Source organism: Halichoeres trimaculatus, unplaced genomic scaffold (genome assembly GCF_033239565.1).
Source record: "Halichoeres trimaculatus isolate MK-OKI-2021-1 unplaced genomic scaffold, fHalTri1.1 fHalTri1_scaffold_11, whole genome shotgun sequence".
Taxonomy (NCBI): Eukaryota; Metazoa; Chordata; class Actinopteri; order Labriformes; family Labridae; genus Halichoeres; species Halichoeres trimaculatus.
Window position 1 is genome coordinate 3,569,500 of NW_027437189.1, and position 22,416 is coordinate 3,591,915.

At 45.1% G+C, this 22,416-nt stretch overlaps 1 protein-coding gene across 1 annotated transcript; it reads right to left on the reverse strand.

Annotated features, from left to right (window-relative positions):
- Positions 1-1,304: 1,304 nt before the first annotated feature.
- fgd1 (FYVE, RhoGEF and PH domain containing 1) lies at positions 1,305-20,289 on the reverse strand. The gene is made up of 18 exons (XM_074681373.1): positions 19,966-20,289; positions 15,320-15,622; positions 13,354-13,552; positions 12,526-13,258; positions 12,343-12,432; positions 12,122-12,270; positions 11,890-12,046; positions 11,675-11,813; positions 11,525-11,583; positions 9,228-9,374; positions 9,056-9,148; positions 8,884-8,963; positions 8,780-8,810; positions 8,588-8,689; positions 8,306-8,434; positions 6,229-6,387; positions 5,949-6,095; positions 1,305-5,856 (listed from the first exon to the last, which is right to left on the reverse strand). The coding sequence occupies exons 1-18, from the start codon at positions 20,021-20,023 to the stop codon at positions 5,587-5,589; spliced, it is 3,045 nt and encodes a 1,014-aa protein (XP_074537474.1). The 5' UTR covers positions 20,024-20,289; the 3' UTR covers positions 1,305-5,586.
- Between the last annotated feature and the right edge of the window lie 2,127 nt (positions 20,290-22,416).

Here is a 22,416-nt window from a genome sequence, read left to right on the forward strand (position 1 = left end):
TGTGTAGTATATGTGTTGTGCAGCAGTTTGGCTGTAGTTGTGTTGTAGTTTTTAGTGAAACAGTTGTGTTGTATTTATTGTATAGTTGTGGTGTTTGGTAGTTGTGTGGTAGTTTAGTTCTAGATGTGTGGTAATTGTGTTGTAGTTGTGTTTTAGTTGTGTTGTAGTTGTGTGGTAATTGTGTTGTAGTTGTGTGGTAGGTTAGTTTTTAGTTGTGTGGTAGTTGCATTGTGTTGTAGTTGAGTTGTAGTTTTATTGTGTTGTTTGGCTGTGGTTGAGTTGTAGTTTAGTTTTTTGTGTAAAAGATGTGTTGTATTTGTTGAAAAGTTGTGTTGCTCGGTAGTTGTGTGGTAAATGTGTTGTAGTTGTGTTGTAGTTGAGTGGTAATTGTGTTGTAGTTGTGTTGTAGTTGTGTGGTAATTGTGTTGTAGTTGTGTTGTAGTTGTGTGGTAATTGTGTTGTAGTTGTGTTGTAGTTGAGTGGTAATTGTGTTGTAGTTGTGTTGTAGTTGTGTGGTAATTGTGTTGTAGTTGTGTTGTAGTTGTGTGGTAATTGTGTTGTAGTTGTGTTGTAGTTGTGTGGTAATTGTGTTGTAGTTGTGTTGTAGTTGAGTGGTAATTGTGTTGTAGTTGTGTTGTAGTTGTGTGGTAATTGTGTTGTAGTTGTGTTGTAGTTGAGTGGTAATTGTGTTGTAGTTGTGTTGTAGTTGAGTGGTAATTGTTTTGTAGTTGTGTTGTAGTTGTGTGGTAATTGTGTTGTAGCTGTGTTGTAGTTGTGTTGTAGGTTAGTTTTTAGTTGTGTGGTAGTTGCATTGTGTTGTAGTTGAGTTGTAGTTTTATTGTGTTGTTTAGCTGTGGTTAAGTTGTAGTTTAGTTTTTTGTGTAAAAGATGTGTTGTATTTGTTGAAAGGTTGTGTTGCTTGGTAGTTGTGTGGTAATTGTGTTGTAGTTGTGTTGTATTTGTGTCATTGTTGTGTTGTATGGTAGTAAAGTTGTATTTGTAGTGTAGTTGTTGTGTTGGTAGTTGTTTGGTACTTGTTTTGTAGTTGTGTTGTGTGGTAGTTTGGTACGGTTGGGTGGTAGTTTAGTTGTATTTGTGTGGTAGTTGTGTTGAGTGGTAAATGGTTGTAGTTATATTTTGTTGTTTTGTATTTCTGTTGTTTAGTTGTGTGGTAGTTGGTTGTAGTTACATTGTGTTGTTCTGTAGTTCTGTTGTGTGGTTGTTGTGCTGTAGTTGTGTGGTAGTTTAGTTGTAGTATTGTTTTAGTTTTTGTTGAAGCAGAGGTCAGACAACAGTTTGTTTTGACGTCTTTATTTCATCAATGACCTCGTCCACACTTGTCACTGTATTTTCTTACAGAGGTGCATGATGGGAAACAGACAGGATGGAGGCAGTGGCCGGCCACTGACCAATCACCTGATTAATACTCAATAACCAATGAGAACAGGATACCAGCAGAACAACAGGAAGAAGAAGAAGAATACACAACATGCTGCTGTTACACCCAGAGGGGGGAGTGCAGTGGTTACCATGGCAACAAAGAACCAGGTCTGCCTCCGCGGTCACCATGGCAACACTGGGAAGGAGGACTGGGATCCAGGCTGTAACCGTGGTAACACACTGCTCCAGAAACCTGGCAGTCACCAGGTTACCAAAAAACATCACAGCCAAGCCGTCGGCTGATTGGCTGTGACAGTCCTCAGGTGAGTTTCATGCAGGTGTCAGAGTCTGTGTGTACAGGTGATGGTCTCCATGGTAACAGCAGCTAGTAACAGTCCATGACGCTGAAAGCAGGTAAAGGTAACAGGTAAAGGTGAGGGTCAGCATCACACCAGGAAGTAAAAAACAAAGTGAAAAAATAAAATCAGAGAGATCGATAATAAACATCAACTCTGACGTCTGATCGGCACCAACACGTCAGAGAGCGTAAGGCAACAACACCGAGTCAGAACAGACACAGAGCTACAGCCAGACACAACCAGATCAGACCAGTTTAACCAGACACAACCAGAGCAGACCAGTTTAACCAGACACAACCAGATCAGACCAGTTTAACCAGACACAACCGGATCAGACCAGTTTAAACCAGACACAACCGGGATAAAACTAGTTTAGTGTAGACAGATCCGGATAAGACTGGTTCAAACCAAACAAAACCAAATGGGCCGGCCCAAACCAGACAGAGCCAGATCGAACTGTGTTTATCCAGACGGAACCAGATCAGACCATTTTACACTAGTATGAACCAGATCAGACTGGTTTAAACAACAGAACTACCCAGCCTACCAGTACTGGTTCTTACCAGTCTTAATTGTTTTTAATTTTTTTTAAAGATAAAACCTTGAACTTGTTGATCTTTGCAGGTGTAAACTGGGATTAGCTCTGATCACCCGGGCTAAGCTAACATATTGATAACTGGGTGCAGACTGAAAACAAGCTACAGCTAGCCGCAGCTTGCTCTCATTAGCATGAAAACATGTTGAGAAGGCAAACAAAAAGTAATAAAAAGTTTTTTTGGATTTTAAGTAGTAACAAAAAGTTACATGAGCCAGAAACACGCCGAACATAAAGACGGTTTGATACTCGAGCTAACCCTTCACAGCTCCGACTGTCACCACGCTGTCTACCTCTGAGCCTGTGCTTTGGCACAACAGACAACACACACCACTGTCCAACATCCAACACACACTGACAGGACCCGGTCAGAACCGGACGCAGCCGGACACTGAAAGCCTCAGACATTTAAACAGGATGAAAGTGAAGAATGAGACGCTCAGATTGAACACTTCTCTGCAGCTGATGACGGGCTGTAAGGCTGACCATTTCCTTCTTTCCCTAATGGGCGCAAAGAACACAGCACTGAGTCCGCTTAACAGGCTAAAAACACAGTAAGAACACGCTAAGGACACGCTAAGAACACACTGCACGCGCACAGTGAGCACCATGTCAGATACAGCTGAGGTAGAAGTTAAAGAAGCACGCTGACATTTCTAAAATCTGCTTTAAAGGTTTTGTAATTCAGAGTCAAATGATTCAGCCACATGGCTTTAGCCTAGCTTAGCACTGGGACTGCTAGCCTAGCTGTACTCAAACAGCTCCAGAGTGCTCACTAACCATCAGTCAGGTGGAGCTTCAGGCTAAATTTTTAAACTCAGGCTTAAGCTAGCTTCCAAATGTTAGCTAACAAACAGGAGTTAGCTTTAGCCATGAAGCTCTGTAGTTTGTTAGCTTGGGGCACAGATAGCATCCTTATCAAAGATACAAAGCAAGAGCCGGCTTAATGCTAACATAGAGGCTACAGACTGCTGACAACAGCATTAGCTTGTCTTTAGGCTAAAGACGCTAGCTTGTCTTTAGGCTAACTGTGTGTCCGGACTGAGAGGAGCAGCTGACAGGGGACACGTCAGGCTGCTCCTTTAAACTTCACCTCGTACCGTTTCTTTAAACTGTGAAATCTGAGCTGTCTGATTGGCTGCGGCTGCATGAAGGTCTGCAGAGAGTGGAGGAACAGTAAGCGTTGACCTTTAACCTATACAAAGTCACATGACCAAGCGGCCACAGGAGAATAAATTATATTTACAAAAAGGTTTCTCTTCTTTTTCTTGCATCAAGCAAACACCGAACACGACCGCGACTCAGAAACACGTAAATATCCAACAACAATCTGTCTGTTCATTATAGCATCAGATAGACTCATCAGGAGAACAATATTCATAATAATAAGATTCAGAATAATATTTGCTTTACTTTAAAATCACTTTTTCCAAAAGTCCTTTACAGAGGCAGAACCACTGAACCACCACCAACAGGATCCACACAAACAAGGTCTTTGTCCCCTGGATTCAGTCGACTTCGGCGCCATCTAACTGCTGGATTCAGTCGACATCGGCTCAGTCTAATCCCTGGATTAAGTTGACACCGGCTCCGTCTAATCCCTGGATTCAGTCAACTTCGGCTCCATCTAATCCCTGGATTAAGTTGACACCGGCTCCATCTAATCCCTGGATTCAGTCAACTTCGGCTCCGTCTAACTGCTGGATTCAGTCAACATCGGCTCCATCTAACTCCTGGATTCAGTCGACAACGGCTCCGTCTAACCGCTGGATTCAGTGGACATCCTGGGACCTGAGTCCTGGATCATGTTCGGAACTCAACAGGAACATACAGGTTCAGTCAAGTCCAGGTTGTGGTTCCTTTTAGACCCTCTCCAAGTCCTTCACATCCAGCTTTAAAAACTCCAACTTTAAAAACTTTAACTTTTAACTTTTTACATCTGAGTCCAATAAAAACAAAAACCTTCAGAGTCCTGCAGAAACCTCAGACGTCACAAGGTGATAAATCAGTTTTTAATTCAACACAGATCAGAAAGAGTCTGTTCTCAGAGTTCAGTCGACTTCTTCACACTTTGTGTTTCGAGCTTCGGAGCAGATGAACATATTTACAGGAGGACACAGAGTAGTTTATGTGTTGATGGATGGACGGCGTGTCGTTTATCTCAGCGTCAGGTTTTTAAGAAGTGTTTTTGTCGCCAGTCTGAAGAACTCGTCTGTAATCTGAGAACTGAACACGTGAAGTCGTCCAGACAGCCGAAAGATAAACTGTTAAATAGAAACATGAAGAGGTCTGAGGGTTTTCTTCAGGACTCTGATGGTTCTCTTTAGGGATCTTATAAAAAACCTGCAGCGCCTCTTCTCACCAGCAGAGGGCGGAGAGGCCTCAGGTGAGTCACGCCCAGCGCTCTGCCGGGGGCGACAGGTAGAAAACAGAATCTGAAGAGTCTGATCTTCAGGGGGAATTTGGGTTTATAAACGTTTCATAAGTGCATTCAAAGAGGACAGGATCAGCTCCTCAGAGTCTCGTCCTCTGAACAGATCCAGATCCTGGTTCAGCTCAGGAGTCCAGACTCCTGTTTGAGACCTGTTCCCCGGGGTTCGTCCTCTGTCTGAGTCGTATGTGTGACGACGTGTGCTTGTTGAGGTTTTGAATTTGGAGGAGGGGGGTCCTCAGAGACTTAATCCTGTCTCAGCAGGAAGGCCAAAATGACTCCTGATGACCCCTTTTGACCCTGAGCTGGTCCACCTTCAGGGGGGCGTATCTTCACTCTGCGTGTGTTGGTTTAACGTGGTAATGTTACAGAGTGAGCCAACGCAGTCCGCCGCTATCAGCTCAGGGTTAAGGTCACAGTTAGACCCCCACAGGTGAGCACAGGTAAACACAGGTGAGGGGGAGGGGTCACACACGGAGGAACATGAATGTGCTTTATGTTTGATAACATTCGGAACCGTCCAATCAGAGAGCTCCATGCAGCTGAGGTCACACCTGTGCTACCAGCTGCTGAGGCTTATGGGTACTGTAGTGTTCTAAGGTTGCCTGTGGGAACGAAAGCAGGGGAAGAGGCTCCGCCCACCTCACAGGCAACCAAAGAGAAGGTAAGACAGAGAGGAGGAGGAGGAGCCATGCAGACGTAAATACAGTGTGTGTGTGTAAGTGTGTGTGTTCGTGTGTGCGTGTGTGTGTGTTCCTGTTTGTAAACTGGTCATCATCTTTCAGCGAACCGTCTTCATCATTTTTCCTCGTCCAATAGAATCATGTGTTCTCCCCCTCAGCTGCTAGCTCCTCCCCCTCCTCCTCCACACTCTCTACAATTGGCCTGTGGACCTGAGGCTCCTCCCCCCTCCCGGCCCTGGACAGGATGTCCATCCACCGCTGCTGTAGCTCCTCCCCCTCTGCGCTGAAGTACAGGGTCAGGTGGCTCTGGGAGATCTTAAAGGCGTAGCGCCGTTCCAGGCGGTCACCTGACTCTGGGAGGGAGACCTCAAAGCCAATCAGAGGGACGCTGCGCTGTGCCTTGACGTCCTGGGGGGAAAACACACCACATGTTCACTCAGTAAGGGTAGCTGCTTTGTGTAATGCATGCTGTGGCCTGCAGGGGGCAGAGTCTGACCCACCTGTGGAGCTCCGTAGATGTAGAGCACCAGGGGCTCGTTTTCAGGGATGACGAACCAGGCCTTCTGCCAGCCCCGCCCCCCTCCTTTCTCCATGTGGTGAAGAAAACTACAAATCACACTGTTCTCTGCTGCCAGGGAGGCCTGTTTCTATGGCAACGAGAGACAAAGCGGAGGGAGACATCAGTACACTGAAGAATGACTGATTTTGATGTGAGGTTCACCTGCAAAAATAGTCACATGACCACACCATCTGATGATGTCACAGTCAGGTCACACCTACCTCCAGAATGGAGCGCCTCCTGGTGGTGCTGCTGGTCAGCGTGGCGGGCGAGGGCGAGGCTCCCACTAGCATGGCATAGCAGTCGATACAGACGCGGTTGGTGCGGTTGTTGTCGTACGAGAGACGAGCACGGAACTCTGAACATTTCCCACAAACCACCTGGAACAGAAACAGTCAGCTGAGTACAAACTGTACCTTTAAATACAACACACTGTGCTTTGAAATACACACTGGACCATTAAATGTTACACAGTAAACCTTTGAATAGTATACACTGTACAGCTGAAACACTCTTTACTGATCTCAACATGTTGACTTTAAAACACTGATTTCAGCTACTGTCACTTTAAAAACGTAAAGGTTCTATGGGACTGTCTCTTTAAGAAATGTAGAGGTTCTCTCATCTTTTATCTATCGTTCATCTTATTTAGTTTTTGGAATTCATATTTATTCCTCTCCTTCAGTCTTTTATGTCCTTATCTTCTAACTTCTGTGTGGTTCTTTTACCGTTGCTTTTATGTCAACGTGTCCTTGTTCCTGTTTGCGTATGTGTCTTGAGGAGGGTGATCCACACAAATTGCCCCATGTGAAATAAACAAGTTCTCTGAATCTGAATCTGAGGTTTTATAAAACTGACTCTTTAAGAAATGTTAAGGCTCCATGGAACTGTCACTTTAAGAGATGTAAAGGCTTGATGAAACCCCCCTTTAAGAAACATTGAGGAACTATTGATATGTCTCTTTAAGAAACATTGAGGAACTATTGAACTGTCTCTTTAAGAAACATTGAGGAACTATGAACTGTCTCTTTAAGAAACATTGAGTAACTATTGATCTGTCTCTTTAAGAAACATTGAGGAACTATTGATCTGTCTCTTGAAGAAACATTGAGGAACTATTGATCTGTCTCTTTCAGAAACATTGAGGAACTATGAACTGTCTCTTTAAGAAACATTAAGGCTCTTTGGAAATGTCTCTTTAAGAAACATCAAAAACTATGGAACTGTCACTTTAAGACATGTAGAGGCTTTAAAAAACATCAAGGTCCCAAGGAACTGTCACTTTAAGAAACATCAAGGCTCTTCGGAACTGTCTCTTTAAGAAATATTACGGAACTATGCATCTGTCCCTTTAAGAAACTTTAAGGTTCTTTAGAACTGTATCTTTATGAAAAAATTAAAGATCTTTGGAACTGTCTGTTTAAGAAACATCAAGACTTTGTTGAACAGTCTCTTTATGAGATGTGAAGGCTCCATGAAACTTTCTTTTTCAGAAACAATATTGCCCTTAGAAACTGTGGAGAAACATCTTGGAGAAACATCAAGAAACTATAAAGCTGTCTCTTCAAATTATTTAAAGGCTCAATGGAACTGTCTCTTTAAGAAACATCAAGGTTCCTTGGAAATGTCTCTTTAAGAAAAATTGAGGAACTATTGAACTGTCTCTTTAAGAAACATCAAGCAACTATGGAACTGTCTCTTTAAGACACATCACGGAACTATGGAACTGTCTCTTTAAGAAACATCAAGCAACTATGGAACTGTCTCTTTAAGAGACATCACGGAACTATGGAACTGTCTCTTTAAGAAACATCAAGCAACTATGGAACTGTCTCTTTAAGAGACATTACGGAACTATGGAACTGTCTCTTTAAGAAACATCACGGGACTGTCTCTTTAAGAATCATTAAGGCTCTTGGGATCTTGCTCTTAAAAAAATTAAGGCTCCATGGAAATATCTCTTCAAGAAAATTATAGGTCTTTGGAACTGTCTCTTTAAGAAACATTAATGCTCTTTGACACTGTCTCTTTAAGAATTGTCAAGAATCTATGGAACTGTCTCTTTAAGCGATGTAAATGCCCTTTTCACAGTCTCTTTTAGAAGACACTATGGCACTGTGGAACTTTCATTTTATGACACAATAAGGCTTTATGGAACTGTCTCTTTAAGGAGAGTAATGCTTTACGGAACTTTCTAGAATCTCAGCATTCCGGAACCCTCCCTCGGTGTTTCCATTAACATCTCACACTCTGATGTCATAATATTCTCCATGTGATGTCACAGGTGTGTTTACATACGTGTCCACAGGCTTTGCAGTGATGGCGTCTCTTGGTGATGGAGTTGAACGGCTCCTGACACTTCATACACAGAGTGACCTCCTTCTCCCTGATCGGGGTCGGAGCTCGCTTCCCTAACTCCACACAGCTCTGAGGGAGAGACGGAGAAACAGAGAGGGGACATTAACCTGCCGCTGCTACAGGTGGTCTGAGTCTGTCCTCTGGTCTGAGTCTGTCCTCTGGTCTGAGTCTGTCCTCTGGTCTGAGTCTGTCCTCTGGTCTGGGGTCAGCTATCGGAGTTACCGGGGAGTGAGGGGGGGTGGACTCCTCGTCTCTCAAGGAGCAGTTCAGCTGTCTGAAGCTCTCCATGGTCTGCTCATGTCTCTGGATGGTGGCCTGGATGGCCTGGGGACAAAAAGAGACATGAGACCAAATCCATAGACCAGTGACATCACTTTGGCATACTCAGAGGAGCACAGGTCTCTGTGGTCTTACCTGGATCCAGTCCCTCTTGTCCTCCTCGGTCCTGCACACAAACAGAAACTGTCAGAGAGGGTCTACAGGGACCTGTTGGGCTAAAGGTGTGTCTCTGAGCTCACCTGGCCTGAAGCTCCAATGACCTCTGCTTCCCAGAGACCAGGAAGGTCCTGGGGACCGCGGCACTGCTGGCCTCCTTCAGCTGCACACACACACACACACACACACAGAGGTTAGATCTGACTCAGGTGCACCTGTCGAGGATCACAGGTGTTACTAAGCTGATCGTCTCACCTCCATGCCATCTACATCGATGCGAGCGCGGACGCCATATTTCTGACCAATCAGACGCAGCTTTGGGACGCAGTACAGCAACCTGTCGTTAAACTGCAGAGAGAGACAGGTGTCACTCAGAGGACAGGTAGAGGTCAGGTGATCAGAGAACAGGTAGGAGACAGGTGAGTACCAGGATGAGGTATCTGTCCTGTGTGGTCCCGTTCTTGTTGGACAGTTTCAGGATGTGTCCCTCCTTGATGAGCTCGTTAGTCGGGTTCACGATGTCTTCCTCTCCTCCAAGTAACTCGTACACCTTCAATAACTTCCTCATCCGCTCCTGAGAGACAGACAGGTGGACAGACAGAACAGGAAGACAGGTGGTCAGGTGGAAAAACAGAATGAGAGCTGGTCATCAGACAACTTCATTGGCTGGCATGTTGAAACACAGGAGTTTAAGTCCCAAAGCCTGCAGTTCCCTGAGTGTCCACTAGAGTCTGTCTCCAGCGGTGAGTCAGTCTCCATAGAGCTCCATGTTAAAGCTTCACAGCAGATTAACAAGACTGTGAAATGTAGAGGGATTATCAATCTACGTTATTGCAAAGATGCGCATGTATTTTGATCGCAGAAGCAGCGTTTAGCTCCATTCATTCGGACGAGTTAGCGTTTTTTAAACTCTAAACTTAACCTGTTAGCATCAAAATGTACGGTTGTTCTCTGGTCATTTTTTAGAAACGATATCATACAACAGAGGCAACATCTATCAAGTTTGGAACGTCACAGCACACCCATTGTTTTGGAGTTAATAGCGACCATGCTAACTAGTGACTCTTAGCCGAAGGTCTCAGTGATGAAAGGTCCCATATTATGCAAAACTCACTTTATTAAGTCTTTTAGTGAAATTTGTGGGTCTTTGTCTTTCCTCCCAGCCCACAAAATGTGATATTTAATAACAAAACCTGTACCTAGTAGAGCTTGTTAATGTAAAATCCTGACCTTAAACGAGCTGTTTGGAATTTCCAGGGATTTGCTGACATCAGTGATTCCCTTTTTTGACCAATCAGGAGCAAGTCTGACCTGATTGGTCCACTGGAGCAGATACCGCTCAACTCGCTGCCCACTCCCCTCCCCGCTGAAGGAGACTGCTGAGGTTGAAGAGCCATCACTGCTCTGTTTTTGGCTGTAAACAGCCACATAGTTCCATGCTCAAGCTTCCCATCTCTGAAGAAGACAGACTAAGTGTCTAGAGTTCATTTATCAAGGAAATGTTCCAGCTACACTCAGTAAAACTGTGCATGTGTGTGCTAGTCACTTCACGGCCGACTGCTTTTCCAACTTTGGACAGTCCAACAGAGGGCTAGCCAATAGACTGGTCCTGAATCCAGGCGCATTACCAACCATCCTCCAACAAACCTGGGACCCTGGAAATGTGAGTATTTTAAATGCTGTGTGCTGTGGAGCAGATGGAAGAGCTTTTCCTCAGTGTCCCCCCTGTCTCTGTGTTTAGCTTCAGGATGCTAACTTTAGCTGCGGTTAGCATGTTGTTTTAGCCTGTAATGTTACGGTAAACGAGCTTCTCTGTTTTCTAAACATTGTGCACTCGGAGCTCATGGCGCCGCTCTCAGTGACGTGGAAGAGCGGGGCGGTATCAGCGGTAGCTCATTTACATATGAAGGCCACGCCCACTAAATCAGAGTGTTCTGAACAGAGGGGCTATGAGAGCCTGGAAACAATGCTGCTGTGCTTGATTTATTGGCTTTTTGGACCAAAACATGTTACTACCATTTCATGAAGACATCAATGATCCAGATTAAACTGCAGGAAAGGAGCAGAACATGGGACCTTTAACAGGGTAACATTTTACACTGAAACAGAAAGTGATGATAATTAGTTTAAAAATGTGTTTTTTGGTGGTAAACTCCTCCATGTCAGTTGACAAACCATTATACTTCCCTCTATAAAGACATAAACTTGCGTCTGGATGTTATGTATTATTTTACTCAAGCTGTGCGCCATTCTAGTTTTAATGGAGGTGTAATTTTTATTTTATTTAAACTCCAGAAATATAGCTTTGATTTTGAAAAAAAGGTGTAGTGGAAACGCAGCTACTGACACGCTCAGTTGAGAGTCACCAGTTAGCACGGTCACCCTTTGCTCCAAAACACCGGCAGCTCTGTAGCGATTGCTCTATTCAAAGAACGAACGAATGGAGCTGAACGCCTTTATCATCTTTATGATGACGTCAATGGACAAGAGGGCGTGGCCTCTTTGACTGACAGGTGAGTCTGTGGTTAGAGTGAGTCTGGTCTTGGCTCCAGGTCCTGGTCTTTAGAGTTTAAGTTAATCAGTGAGTCTGCACAAGTCAGAGCTGAGATCTGTAATTAGAGCAGCTTAATTAAAGAGGGAGAGGTTAATGAGAAACTGACAGAACAAGGCGGTGAGGGTGTGTGTGTGTGTGTGTGTGTGTGTGTGTGTGTGTGAATGTCTCACCATCTTCCTGATGGCGGCGTTGGAGTGTTCAGCCGCTGTGGCGATGAGCTCCAGAGACTCTGTAGAGGAAACACAACATCTGAACTCCTCCATCCTCTGCAGGATCAGTGTGTGTGTGTGTGTGAGTGAGTGTGTGTGAGAGAGACGTACTCTGGGCGTCCCTGTAGTCGGGGGCGTCCTCCGGCAGGCGGTGCAGGTAGTCTTTGAGCAGCAGCTCGTAGCGAGGGATCCTCTGGACCGGCTCCAACATGTGATGCTGCAGAGTCAGGTTCCCACAGCGCTCCTCCCTCTGCACACACACACACACACATAGAGTCAAAAACACACACAGAAGGACACACTGCTGATCTGGATTTGATGCAGACCTGGATCTCCTGGATGATGGTCTTGAACTGAGCGGATCTCTCGGTCCAGGTGTTGACCAGCTCCATGGCTCGGTCAAAGTTCTTCACGTACTCTCCGTACATCTTCAGGAACGGGGCCAGCTTCTGCAGGATGTCCCCGATCCGCGGGTTGGAGTCCCTGCAGACAGAAGACACGGGTCAGAGGAAGACCTCAGGCGACCCAGACTCAGACCCAGACCCTGACCCTGCTCACCACTCCTCCATGCGTTTCTGCAGCGCGGGCAGCAGGAACTGCTGGTGGAAGCAGTAGATGGAGCAGATGTTGGAGAAGATTCCCTGAACCACGTCACAGGGGAAGGAGGAGCGGGACCGGGCCTCCTCCAGGAGTCTGGCACAGAAAACCTGCAGAAGGAACAGACCATCAACACCTGTCACCTGTCCACACCTGTCTCCACAGACTGCGGGAAGCCTCACCTGGTCCAGGAGGTGGAGCTTAGAGACGTAGGCGGTCTCCGTGTGCAGCAGCTCGTTGGCGATGTTGAAGACCCTCTGCTGGACCGACAGCTGGAGACACAGAAAACTCACAGTGAGTCCCTGAACTGGTCTGTGGAGGGATCAGGTCTTTGTCACCCCCCCCACTCTGACTTCCTGTCTCACCTCCACAGAGTCCTGCCTCTCCGTCTTCGGTGGCGGCAGCACTATAGTAAGCTCCGCCTCCTCCTCCTCCAGGTCACTGTCTCCCTCCTCAGAAAACTCCCTCCTCCGTCTGGCTCCGCCCCTCCCCTCTCCGTCCTCCCCGTCCCCTCCCTCCCCTGCGTAGGAGGAGGAGCTAGAAAGCCGCGGGATGAGGGCGGGGCTGCAGGGATAAATCACGCCCCCGTCATCCACGCCGACAAAGCAGAGCTCCTCGCTGTGCGACGGCGAGCTGATGCTGTCGATGCCGCTGTCCCGATTGGCCAGCTTCCCATCGGTCTGTGACGAGGGGAGGGACAGACGCTCAGACGGGAGCTCTGATTGGTCCAGCTGTGGCTCCTGTTGCTGCTCCCTCATCTCCACGGCAACCACGTCGTCCTCCAGGTGTTTCTCTGAGGGGCTGTAACCCGACTCCATGGACAGACGCTTCTGATGGAGGTCATCACGGCACGCCGCCACCAGCTCTTCATCATCATCTTCATCATCATCGTGGTCCTCATCTTCGACGTGAAGGTCCTCCCCTTCCTCTGTCTCTGTGATGTCATCATGACACGTCTGCTGAGGGACGGGCTCCTCAGCAGGAGGGGGCGGAGCTACTGATGGTGATGATGGTGGAGGTGAAGCAGATGAGGGGGGGTCAGGGAGGCGGGGACACAGAGCACCGCCAGTGATGTCAGGAACCATGATGATCTGCTCCCTACACACACACACACACACACACACACACACACACACGTTAATCACAACTTTAAACTGGTGACATCACTCCTTCTTTGACCAATCAAATCTTACCGTTCAAACTTCTCAATGAGCGACAGCACGCAGGTCGGGGAGGCGGTCCCATCAGCCCTGTTTGGGGGACTTCGGGCCCCCCAGGGGTCAGCTGGGAGAGGTCTGCATGGAGGGGTCGGAGGGAGGGGCTTCTCAGGAGCCCGGGGGCGTGGCCTAGGTACACCTGCCTGCTGCTGGAGGTGAGGCGGTTTAGGAGGGACTGTGGAGGCAGAGTCGTTATGTCATTAATACTTAGAAAATGTTTGAAAACATTTATGAAAGATTAACTCTCCTCAGATTAACTCCAGATTAAATGACGTCAGATTAAAAAAACACGGATTAAATGAATCACAAAAAATTAAATAATCTCAGATTCAACCGTAACTGTCTAAATAACCTCAGAATAAATAATATCAGATCAAATAATGTTTAAATAATTGATCCAGATTAAACAATGCAAGATTAATCAACTTCAAATTAAATAACCACTGATCACATAACCTCAGGCTTTATAACTTTAGATTAAATTGCTAAGGGAAAAAACATGCTTTAATTAAGATCATAGATTAAAACCTCAGATTAAATCACTTCAGATTAATTAACCTGGGATTAAATCACACAAATTGTATCAATTTTGATAAATTGACCATAGTTCTGCTTACTTTATCATAAATAACTCTAGATTGATGATAATTTTATTAAATATTTGCAGATTACCACAGTTTATATGACTTCTGATCAAATAATTTCAGATTAGTTAACTCCAGATTTAATTAAAATTAAACAAATTTTGATGAAATAACTACAGAGAAAGTAGACAAATATATAGTTTAGACTATATTACTTTAGATTTAATTGCTAAGGGGAAAAACATGCTTTAATTAAAATCAGACTTTAAAATTTCAGATTAAATGACTTCAGATTAAAAAACTTCAGATTAATTAATTTAAGATTAAATAACCAAGGATTAAATCACAAAGATTGTATCAATTATTATAGATTGACTTTGGCTCTATTTACTTTATCATAAATAATTTTAGATTGAAGATAGATTTTATCAAATATTTGCAGATTACCACAGATTATATGACTTCAGATCAAATAATTTCAGATTAGTTTACTCCAGATTTAATTAGAATTAAAATAGATTTAGATGAAATTGCTACAGAGAAAGTAAACAAATATTAGATTTAGTCAGATTAAATAACCTCAGATTGAATAACCTCAGTTTTAATAATTTTCATATAATTAATCCAGACTAAATAAGGCAAATTTTATTAATTTCAAATTATATAATCACTTATCACGTAACCTCAGACTATTTAACTTTAGATTTAATTGCTAAGGGGAAAAAACATGCTTTAAGTAAGATCAGACTTTAAAACCTCAGATTAAATCACTTCAGATTAAATATTCTCAGACTAAATGACTGCAGATAAAACAAAATAACCAAAGATAATATTTTTATGATTAAATACCTTCAGATTAAATTACCTGGGATTAAATCACGCAGATTGTATCAATTTTGATTGATTGACTATAGCTCTATTTACATTATTGTAAACAACTTTCGATTGAAGATAACGTTCATCAAATATTCTCAGATTACCAAATATTATTTGACTTCAGATTAAATTATTTATATTAGTTAACTCCAGGTTCAATTAAAAATAAACAAATTTCGATTAAATAACTACAGAGAAAGTAGCCAAAGATTAAATTGAGTAAAACCAAATAACTTCAGATTAAATCACTTTGGATGAAAAACCTCAGACTATATTACTTCAGATTTAAAAAAAAAAAACAGGGATTGAATAACTTCAGATTAAATAACTCCTGATAAAATAACTTGAGATTACAAAACTTCAGATTGAATTTCTTCATATTTACACACCAGATTAAATAACCACGGAATAAATCACTTTGGATTTAATAACTTTAGATTAATTAACTGTAGATTTAATTAAAAAACACTTAATCTCGTTACCCTGAGGCTTTGGTCCGGGCAGTGGCGCCCTCTTGCTCGGCGGTGTGATCGTGGTTGCTGGCAGCTCCGGCGGCCCCGTGTCATTAACCAATGGTAGGCCACTAGCTGAGCTGCGGCGCTCTGTTAGCTCCGCCCCTCCCTCGAGGGACGTAGGGCCTGAAGAGGAGGAGCTCGGCCCGGGGTCAGAGAGCGCCTGCTGGGGAGTGTCAGCATCCAGCGCCCCCTGGTGGCCGCACGGCGAGCAGGACGGCTCCAGAGAGAGACTCTTAGTCAGCAAGCTGGGACTGGAGGAGGAGGAGGGACCTGACGGGGACAGGTAACACAGAGACCACCTGTCAGACAGGCCACGCCCACACCCCGCCAAATTAAAAGCATGAGATTAAAAAAACACTTCACATAGACTCAGAAAGCGTTTTGATCCACCTGTGGGAAAAGTTCAGAGACAGAAAGTTTCAGCCACAGTTAGACATCAGCTGTTGGAGGAACTACAGACCCAGACTGAGAGCCGTCAGAGTGTGTGTGTGTGTGTGTGTGTGTGCGTGAACTCGCCCTCAGATCAGTTAATTGTTAAAACAGCCTCCACACACACACACACACACACACACACACAGTAATAGCTTCCACATGAGGTCTCCGGCAGCTGGACAGAAATAACCTCCACGGGGAGGACGGAGCAGATTTTTGTGGTTAGTGACGGCTGCAGCTCATTGGTCGAGACTTGCTGCTTCCTGACGACTGATTGGTCGATGGGAAACATTTGAAAGGATCACACACAGACTGAAAACGAATCCCACGGACTGAAGAAACACTGAATCTTTCTAAAACCCCTGTTCTTCGATCATATTATGGAGACTACAACTCCCAGGAGGCTTTGCAACCCCCTCACCAACTGACTGCAGACTGAGAGACACACAAACACATGCAGAAACACTAAAACGATGTGAGTCAGGGTATGACCTGTATGTAAACAGGTCCAGGTGTACAGTCCTCCAGCCTGAGAGGATCTGGTCTGGGTGGATCTGGTCTGAGTGGATCTGGTCTGAGGAGAGGAGAGGCTGTTTCTGCTGACTCGTGGTTCCTCTGATGGTTTATTCATCAGGATTAAAAACCGTCCTCTCATCTCTCCTGCAGAGGACTGACCTATCGATCACTGCTCTGAGACGCCTCTGCTCCCTCAGACAAAGGACGCCTGCCTGACCTTTGACCCCTCATTCCTGACCTCTCAGAGGAGACAGGCGATCTGATTGGCCGGTGAAGCTGCGTGGTTTAACAACAAGTGAGAATAAAATCTTCTCGTCAGGAAACGACTCAACCGTGACGACGATGTTCAAAGTACACGACTTTACCACCACTTGTGTGTGTGTGTGTGTGTGTGTGTGTGTGTGTGTGTGTGCGTGCAGATGTTAACATGATGAGAGAGGTCAGGAGAAAAAAATCAACAGGCTAATGTAAAGCAGATGGTGTGTGTGTTTGTGTGTGTGTGTAGATTTTCTCTGGGTCAGTAGTTTCAGCCTGTAGGCAGCTTCCCTCATCAAACTACATTACCCAGAATCCTTCAGCATCCATACTCCCTCTGTAATGAAGCCCTCCATGAAGGTTTTTAACCCAGATCATCAGAAAGCTTTGCTCTTTAAATATGAAGCTGATGCTGAAACGTTATAAACTGCAGTTCCCTGAGTGTCCACTAGAGGCTGTGCAGAAACAGCTGAAACCACATACACACCCATTGAAAAAGACGATCTTTACAGCAGAAATAAAAATGTTCACAGCCTGGTTCAAAACAGGGTCTCAGTCAGAATAGATCATTTCACTGTCAACACACACAAGTGGGGAAGAGGGACCACCTACTTACAAAGTTATTAAACGTTATGGATGTTTTGTCCATATAAGGGCATGGCCATTTGACTGACAGGTGGGTGCCCTGTAGCTTTTAATGAGAAGGCTTAAGCCCCGCCTTTCTAACTCTCTTCAACTCATTAATGACATCAGATACAACAATCCACAGATTAATTTCACCTTCAGTTGAGCAGCTACGCAGATCGCCTTAACGCAGCCAGCTGTGTGGTTTTCCTGAAATGGACATCTTTTTGGGCCAATGGGCTTTTTTTAACAACTGTCGTCATGCAGATCTGACAACTCGGTTAGCTCAAAGGGTGGAGCAGTACACGCGTACGTTCAGCAGCTGGAAAATGCCCGTCACTGTAGTTTGTGGGGAGGAACGATGACAGCAACATGGTTGCCAGATATCAGCAGTCAGTAAATTGTGATCTGGTACTCAGTCTCTTGCAACCTAGATCAATTCACACTGAGTTTCAAAAACAGTTTCTCATTCTCTGTTGAACCAGATGTGTGTTTTTTTTAGCTTGTACTTTGATGCGTTCATAGGCTGCAGGAAAAAACGCACCTGCCGATAATTGGACTGATGACATTCAGACTGTACTTTTTGCAAGTGGACTATATTCTGTAAACACATCCAGGCGTGTGAGGATCAGTGCTCTCATTGGACAGCACTGACAGAGGGGGGCACACAGAGTACAGACCCAGAAATGGAGGTAAACATGTGTTTGTGCTCTTATTAGAGCTGCTAAATCATTTTCAGTTTCAAGAGCAGCTCCTTCAAAGCAGCTTAACAACACCGTTTACAATTTAGGAACAGGAAGACCAATGATCGCAGCAAGGAGGCGCTACGCTCTGCGTGTCCTGACCCACAACATGCTAGCAACAGCGTGGCTAAACAGAAGGCGGAGGATCAGGTATGAACCAAAGACGGTTAGGTTACGGTGGCTTTATAGGCCCAAAAGGCGCATTTATCCTGTAGTTAGTTCAGATGGACCTTGGTTTGTATTCAGACCTGCACCGGAGAACCACGAACCGCACCAGAGTTCGTTTGGGATTGGACCGAGACCACCTCAAAAAGTGGGTCTCGGTCTGGTTGTTTGGTCTGCACCAGGGTTCGTTTGTGTCTATTCACACCTGCATGAAAAGTCCGCACCAGCGTGGGGAACGAACCCTGGTCCGTTTAAAGTGGACCAAACAGTCCAGGTCTGAATACGCCCTAAGACCTCCTTTAGAGGGTTCTGGGGTGTGTGGAGGTACTAAAGATTCTAAAGGTGGTTTCAGCCTCTCTTAAAGAGACGGTGTCACTCCTCAGAGAGGTCACAGAGTTAGTCCAGGAGATTAAGGACCTCATACACATCTCCCTCTTAGGGTCTTAAGGCCCTGGGTCCAAGGTGTACTGTCAGAGGTACTGGTGTCAAATCTAAAGTTCCTGGCTCATTATGTGGACATGTTCAGTCACTTTAATGGTCAGGAGGTTAAACAGAACTCTGGACCCATTCTGCTAGATTCCAAAGACGCTCCTGATCATTCACAAAGGTCCAGAGTCAATCAGGGTTTCTGCAGGAGCTGGGAAAGAGGGTCCCTGTTCAGGGAACAGATGGTTCAGCAGATCATCAAGGTAAGGTAAAGGTTTTGACAGTCTGTAAAGGTTCTGATGGTCTGTAAAGGTTCTGATGGTCTGTAAAGGTTCTGATGGTCTGTAAAGGTTTTGACAGTCTGTAAAGGTTCTGATGGTCTGTAAAGGTTCTGATGGTCTGTAAAGGTACTGATGGTCTGTAAAGGTTTTGATAAGGGTCTGTAAGGGTTCTTCTGGTTCTACTCTCTTTAGGTGGGATGAGTACAGACTGATCAGGAACAACATGTCGTCCGTCGGGCTCTTACACAGAGGATTCAGGATTCTACAACCCACACACACACACACACACACACACACACACACACACACACACACGCACACGCACACATACATCCGATGGTTTTTCTAGGTCTGAGTGACGTTAAGGGGATCTTTTAGTCCTGATCTGGATCTTTGCACCGACAGATCTTGAAGAACTGATGTGCATCTGATCCGGATTAGAGGGTGACTGGGACCAGGTCTACAAAGACCGGACTACAGCATCATGCTGCAGACATGTTCTGATTCTGCAGGTCTCAGCATGTGAGGGGTTAACGTGTGTGTGCATGTGTGTATGTGTGCGTATGTGTGTGTGTGTGTGGAGGAGGGGGTGTGTCCGTCTGTCTGCAGAATCATACCAATCACACGTATACACACACAGACACACACAGACACACACACACGCACGCACACGCACACGCACACACACTGAAAACACACACACATATACACACACACACACATACACACACACACAGTCTGACTGTATTTGTCCTCCTTTCTGGTTGGGGGGTGTGCGTGTGCGCGTGTGTGTGAGGATCGATCAGCTGATCGTCATTAATGATCGATCGGAGTCGATCAGGATCAGTGACGTCACACAGAGCCTGAGGACGGAGCAGCAGAGCTCACAGCTGGAGACCCGCAGTCAGCCATACTAGCCTACATTCACTGCGGCGAGATGTCGGTCAGTGTGTGCACGTGCGCGACAAGCTGAGTGAGCGCGCGGATGTCATCCCCCAACATGAACATGATCCTCACTCTGCTCACCATCACATACATGAGGCATGCACAGGCTGCGCGAGCATGTGCGCGTGAACAGCAGGTATTAAACCTGTCAGTGTGTGTCAATGTGTGTGTGTGTGTGTGTGTGTGTGTGTGTGTGTGTGTGTGCGCGCGCGCGCTGCAGGCTCACCTCTGCTCAGGCTGCTTCTGTCCATGTACATCGCGCAGCAAAACACAAATCCGGTCATTAAAGAGTCTGTCGGTGCGGGGAGAGAGCGGCTCTCCCGGTCCACAGCACGGAGAAGAAACCGGGTCAGCCACACACACACTGACACACACACACACACACCGAGGCACCGACCGGACCGGACCGGGAGGAGCGGTTCAGACCCACACACGCTCCGACAGACCGACGGGCTGCTGCTGAGGACGGAGACAGAGGCAGAGCCGCTCGGTTTGATGCAGAGGGCTGCCCGGTGTGAGAGCGGCGGGCGGCGGCAGAGGGGGAGGGAGGGAGGGGAGAGATGCTGTGCCTCTATCTCTCCTCCATGTTGGTTTCCTTGACAACAGATGATGAGGGGGAGGGGTCACAGCATCCGTGTGAATTCGATCAGACTGACAAACAGAAGATATGTGATCACATGATCAGATCCAGCTGCATGTGACCTACATACATACATACATGTCCTGTTTGACATGTTAACACTCTACAGGAAGTTCAGAGAGATTCCCAGCGCCAGGTGGAGGACAGGAAGTCACAGACAACAGGAGACGCACTGATGCTAGGCAACCGCATCACAGGCTGACAGACACATGAAGAGGAGTAGAGTGAGAGCTGGTGTGTTTTCAGCAACCCCTAGTGGACACTCTGGGAACTGCAGTTTATTTCAACATGGAGCTCTATGGGGACTGACTCACTGCTGGACACAGACTCTAGTGGACACTCAAGGAACTGCAGCTTTGTATTTTTTCAGCCAGGTGTTAGTCGATTAGTTTATCCTAACGATGCTCTGAGGTTACCGCTGCCCCCTGCTGTTGGCAGGAGGCACTGATCAGGTGTTAGTGAGCTCTCCCACAGGAAAACAGGTCCGTGGTGGTTCCTGCCAAGTTTTCTTCAGACTTCAGCTGACTCAGACACAAACACTGATTTCAGTTTCACACTGATCCTGGATTAAAGAGTGTGTTTGATCTACTCTTAGCCACAGCCTCAGTGGGGGGGCCGACTCTCCTCAGGCCGCCAATGATCAGCTGACTTTGTCAAAATAGTGACCGAGGACATCAGCTGAGGCAGAGAGACAGACAGGTGGGCACATACAGACAGGTGAGCACAGGCAGACAGGTGAGCCCCGGCCCCCCTCTCTCTATGAAACCGTAAAAACGTTTAATCTGTCTCCGCTCTAAATAAAGAGATTTACCTCCAATTTCCCCTGAGAGCCTGACCATCTGCTGCACACACACACACACACACACACACACACACTTACAAATAGAGTTTTCCTCTCTTGCAGACAAATGAAGATAATCCGTCGATTGTTTATAAATAATCCACTGATTGTTTTCCTCGTTATAAAAATCATAATGTAACATTAATGTTTGTCAAGAGTGAGTCGAACAACAAGATATTGTAATGTAAGACAATGAAGACTGATAATGTATAGTGAGATACTGTACAGGAAGTTAATGTAAAATGAGATAATGTACAGAAAAAATGTGCGTTGCCTTAAAGCACAGAGATAATCATAGTGGGATTACTGAAGTGAGATACTGGACAGTGAGATTATGAGCAGAAAGAGTATATTTTATTGACGTACTGTATAGTATGATTATGTACAGTGATGTGATGAGCAGCGAGATAAAGTACAGATAGATAGTGAACAGGAAGATAATTTACAGAGAGATTATGTAAAGTGATATAATGAACAGTGTGATTATGTAAAGTGACATACGTTCAAACACTTTCAGATAATGTGCAGTGAGATACTTTTCAGGGAAATTAGGTGTAGCAAGATAGTATAGATAATGTATAAAACGAGTATGTAAAGCGACATAACGTATAGAAAGCAAGATAATGTCAAGTAAACAAAATGTATACTGAGGCAGTAGGCAGTGAGATATTTTATAGCAAGATACTTGAGATTAAGATCATATAAAGAAAGGTAATGGACAGTGAAAAAATGTGTAGGAAAATATTGGACTATGAGATAATGTATAGCGAGATAGATGATAGTGACAAAATGTAAAGCAATAGAGCGAGATAGTGAGATATTGTAAAGCAAGATATTGAACAGTGATACAATGTAAGGCAGGATATAAGACAACGATAATGTACAGTAAGAAAGTAGGCAGTGAGATATTCGACTGCAAGATATTAGACAGTGAAAAAGTGTGAAGGAATATAGTGAGATAGTGAGAAAATGTGTAGCAAACAATTAAACACTGACAAAATGTAAAGCAAGATACTGGACAGTTAGATATTGGACACTGAGAAATTCAACAGTTAGATTATGGACAGTTGGACATTGGACAGTGATTTATTGGACAGTGAGATGTTGGACAGTGAGATCATGTTTGTGAGATATTTGACAGTGAGATATTTGACTGTGAGATATTTGACTGTGAGATTATGTTTAATCGAGATATT